The following is a 3,840-nucleotide window of genomic DNA, read 5'->3' as shown; positions in this document are numbered from 1 at the left end:
ACTGGGGAGGCTGAGGCAGGAGAATCACTTGAACCTGGGAGGCAGAGGTTGTGGTGAGCCAAGATTGTGCCACTGCACTCCAGCCTGGGCAACAAAGCAAGACTCCATCTCAAAATAAATAAATAAATAAATAAAGTTATCAACATAAACAAATTCTCATAGCAGAATCAAGAAAATTCAAATACAGGAAACTGAATCAACTTTAAAGAAAGAGAATCATGATTAAAGAATGTAAGAAAAACAGACAGCAACAGATTCTACAATTTTTATTACCAAAAAAACCCCTTTACATGCTATGACATTAAATGTCACTTACAAGGTCACTGCAAGCAAATCTTTTTTAAAAATATACATACTGTATATATTTACATTCAAGTTTGATAATATTTGTCAAGATATAGTTCAGATTCTACTCTTTACCCACTCTGTGGATTTGTTTAGTAACTAAACAGCGATTGTATCATCACTCAGGCACATAGAGAGGTAGAAACCGCTTTTTAAAGAAAAAAAAAAAAAATGGAGTGCAAATGTGAAGATCATTGAAGCAGCTTAGCTACATCAAGGAGACCCTAACTAGCTTTGGTCATCTCAAAAAGCTGAATATATGTAGCCTTGTCCTTTAAATTAAAACCAGAAAAACTTTGGGCAGGTGCTCTTCTGAGCACATCAGAGTGCTGACAGAACTCAGCAGCTAATGGTCTGCCACTCTGCAACGAGAATTGTATATGACTAAGTGAGACAAAGATAGCAGCAGAGCTGGGCTGGCAACTGGGCACCTTTTCCCTGATAAGACACAAATCATAACCAAACAAGTGGCTTACAAGACAGCCAATTAATATCTGGACATATAGTCTGGGATTCAGAAGCCAACTAAAGTACTTCATTTCCCAAGTGAAACCCCTATTCATTTCTGTTCTCCTACCTCCATCCCAAACTGAGCTCCTAAGTCTAGATAGGGGTGGGGGTGACCTGGGACTTCTGCAGGCCACAGTTTTTCGGTCCCAAGTCCCGGCCTCACGAAGGCTCTTGGGACTGAGAAGGGCTGCCGGGGTTCTTGATAAACTTGGTGGGGGTTGTTCCAGAGAGGGGAAGTTGGAGGGGAGCCACAGGAATGGCCGTGGCCAGAAGCCCTTCTCGTTCCCTCTTCTTCTGTTTCATCCTGCGGTTCTGGAACCAGATTTTGACTTGCGTGTCATTCAGTTGCAAGCAGTTGGCTATCTCGATGCGTCGGGCTCGAGTTAAGTACTTATTGAAATGAAACTCTTTTTCCAGTTCTGTCAGTTGCTTGGTGCTGAAATTCGTGCGGATCGCGCTGGACGGGTTAGCGGCCCCATACTGGGCGAGTTTGCCTGCAACGTAAAGACAGGGCGTCAGCCAGGCCAGAGGCCGGGGACAGAACGTGGGTGAGCAGTGGAGCTAGTTAGAATCAAAGTCCCAGCGCAGCCCTCCTGGGTTCCTAGCAACACAGTTTGTGCCAGGAGAAATTTCACGGAGAGCTCCTTCCTGAAATTTTCTCAATGCCTGGCACATTTTCCGAGTCTGTACTCGAGGCAGACTCAATGGAATTCGCCCAGGAACGCGTCTTCTCCACAAAACCCAAACCGCTGTCTGGAGAGGCAGCGGCACCACGCTCCCAGCGCATTTCCGCGAGGGAGCCTCCGTCCCCAACCCCAGGTGACCCCATCCAAGGCCCGCGGACTTACTTTTCTTAGAGGCGTTCCTCTTCACTTTCATCCACTCGAACGTGCTGAAGGCGGCGGGGAGGCCGGAGGCGGGAGAGACCGACTTGGGGTAGGTGCCTGGGGCCGGGGATGCGGTCTGGAAAGCACCAGGGTGGCCGTCGGCTGGCTCTTTGAGACACGCCGGGAAGGGGCCGGGCTCGCCGAAGGCCGCGTAATCCACCTGGCCGCTGAGGAGGAATGAGCCGCCGCCCGAGAAGACGGCCGAGGTGGCGTAGTGGACGTGAGCCCTGCCATCGTCTGCCGCCCGCCCCAGCACGCCCGGGAAGTCGTACGCGGGCCCGGGCCCCAGGAAGCCGTAGTCCGTGCCCGCCCCTGCAGCGGCAGGTGCCGCACCCGGTTCGTAGCTCCCCTCCAGGGTGCACCGCGCGTACTGGGGCGCGGCCGGAGGCGGTGCCGGCGGCCGCGCGGGAGCGGCCGGGGGCGAAGGCGAGGGTCGGGCGGCGGCCAGGGGCAGACAGCTGACGAAGGCGCCGTCGCCGTTGCCCAGGGGAAAGGCGGGCTGCAGAGCCACGGGCCGGACGTCGGAGCGGGAGAACTTGGGTGCCAAGCTGAGCACGTCGCCGCCGACCCCGCCGCCGCTGCTGCACGACACGTACTCCAGGTAAGAGCTCATGGTTCCGGCCCCACCTTCCTGAGGGCGCAGGCTGGGGCCGGAGTGCGGAGCCGGGCAGAGGCTGGGCAGGACTGCCGCCGTCTGCGCCGCTCCGCCAGCCCTCTCTACCCGAGCTGCCCTCGCCGAGCCATGGCGAGTGAGCCGGAGGTAAATAGTGGCCTAATATACCGACGGGGCAGCCACGTGGCGCTGGCCGGCCAATGGGCGACCTCCCCGCACGGCCCGGGTCCCGACTGGCGCGCCGCTCCTCGCGCCTGCCCCGCAGCCAACTTAGCCAAAGCAGCCCAGGGCCGCCGCCCAGCGTCCCGGAGCCCTGAGGAGAGCCGTCGCGACCCGGGGTTGCCTGGGCAAGGGCGGGGCGAGAGTGCAGAATGCCTTCTCTTGGACAGGTATTGGGCGAGGTGGGGGGAGAAAGGCAGGATTGGCCGCTTGGGTGAGGGTGAGGGGATGCAGGGTCGCGAGCCGCTTCTGCTCTGGATCGTGGGGGACAAGTCCCTCGGGGGCTGACTATGGGCGTCGCGGCGTGGAAAAGGTTAAACGGGAGCGTGACTCTCGAGCGGTGGAGACTGCTTCTCGCCTACCTCCAGGACAGGTAAAGTTATTCCTCTTCCCCTCTTCTGAGTCCTCTGCGCTTTCGGTTTGCTTGGCACTGATGTTATCCCTCTTCTAAACCTAGAGCAGATGTTTGGTTTTTTCCTTTCTTCCCCCTTTCCTATGACTCATGGAACTACATTTTATGCTGAGTGCCGTGTGCCTAGGGCGGGACAAAATTTTCACTTTTTGACTAGGCTTCCTTTTAACGTGACTTTGCAGCTTTGTTCTATCCCTCGCAATTTGTGGCGGCGTGGTGAGGGCCAGTGTTGTAGTGCCAGGTTTTGATAAAGTTTCTGCCTTATGGGGTAGTTTAGCAGATTTTCCCCTCCGGCTCGGTTGTTGGAATAAAGAATCCAGAGTCGTGGTGAAACACTCCTTGTGCTCCTATCTGGGAGGCTGGCACAGGCACCCGTGCGGCGCTTGCTTTCACTGAGGAGCTTGTCTGGAGGGCGCAAAGGCTTCCCGGGGACGGGTGAGATCTCAGAGGTTTGGATGGACTTGTACCTCGAAGCAATTAGAGCTTCTGCTCCATCAGATAAGTGCTGCATCGTCTCTTGCGAGTGAAATTTGAGGGCTCACAATGTTAATGGGCTCACGTCTTTCCCTTGATAATATGGTTTTGTTTACTGAGTGTAGAGAGACGGGAAATAAAAGTGCAATTGGCACAGGCAATGTAGAGTAGAAAGGTTACAAAGACCAGCTTTACATTGACAAACTTTCCAATTTCCTATAGTGTTTCTTTTAATGTTCCCTTTTTTGGGGGACTGTAGGAAAATTACAAATTAGATAAATAGAGGTTGTTTACGCACAGTAGTTATGAAAGATGGTGGTTTCCTAAAACCCTGTGTGAATAAAGACTCTAAAGAGTCTACTCAAAGCTTATATCAAGTG

At 53.8% G+C, this 3,840-nt stretch overlaps 1 protein-coding gene across 1 annotated transcript; it reads right to left on the bottom strand.

Annotated features, from left to right (window-relative positions):
• Positions 1 to 251: 251 nt before the first annotated feature.
• On the bottom strand, positions 252 to 2,355 carry HOXD1 (homeobox D1). The gene is made up of 2 exons (XM_007965430.3): positions 1,704 to 2,355; positions 252 to 1,349 (listed from the first exon to the last, which is right to left on the bottom strand). The coding sequence occupies exons 1-2, from the start codon at positions 2,353 to 2,355 to the stop codon at positions 1,015 to 1,017; spliced, it is 987 nt and encodes a 328-aa protein (XP_007963621.1). The 3' UTR covers positions 252 to 1,014.
• Positions 2,356 to 3,840: the final 1,485 nt, after the last annotated feature.

The sequence above is a fragment of the Chlorocebus sabaeus genome, chromosome 10 (assembly GCF_047675955.1).
Source record: "Chlorocebus sabaeus isolate Y175 chromosome 10, mChlSab1.0.hap1, whole genome shotgun sequence".
Classification (NCBI taxonomy): domain Eukaryota; kingdom Metazoa; phylum Chordata; class Mammalia; order Primates; family Cercopithecidae; genus Chlorocebus; species Chlorocebus sabaeus.
Note: the sequence above shows the minus strand (reverse complement) of the source record. Positions and strands in the feature narration are given on the sequence as shown.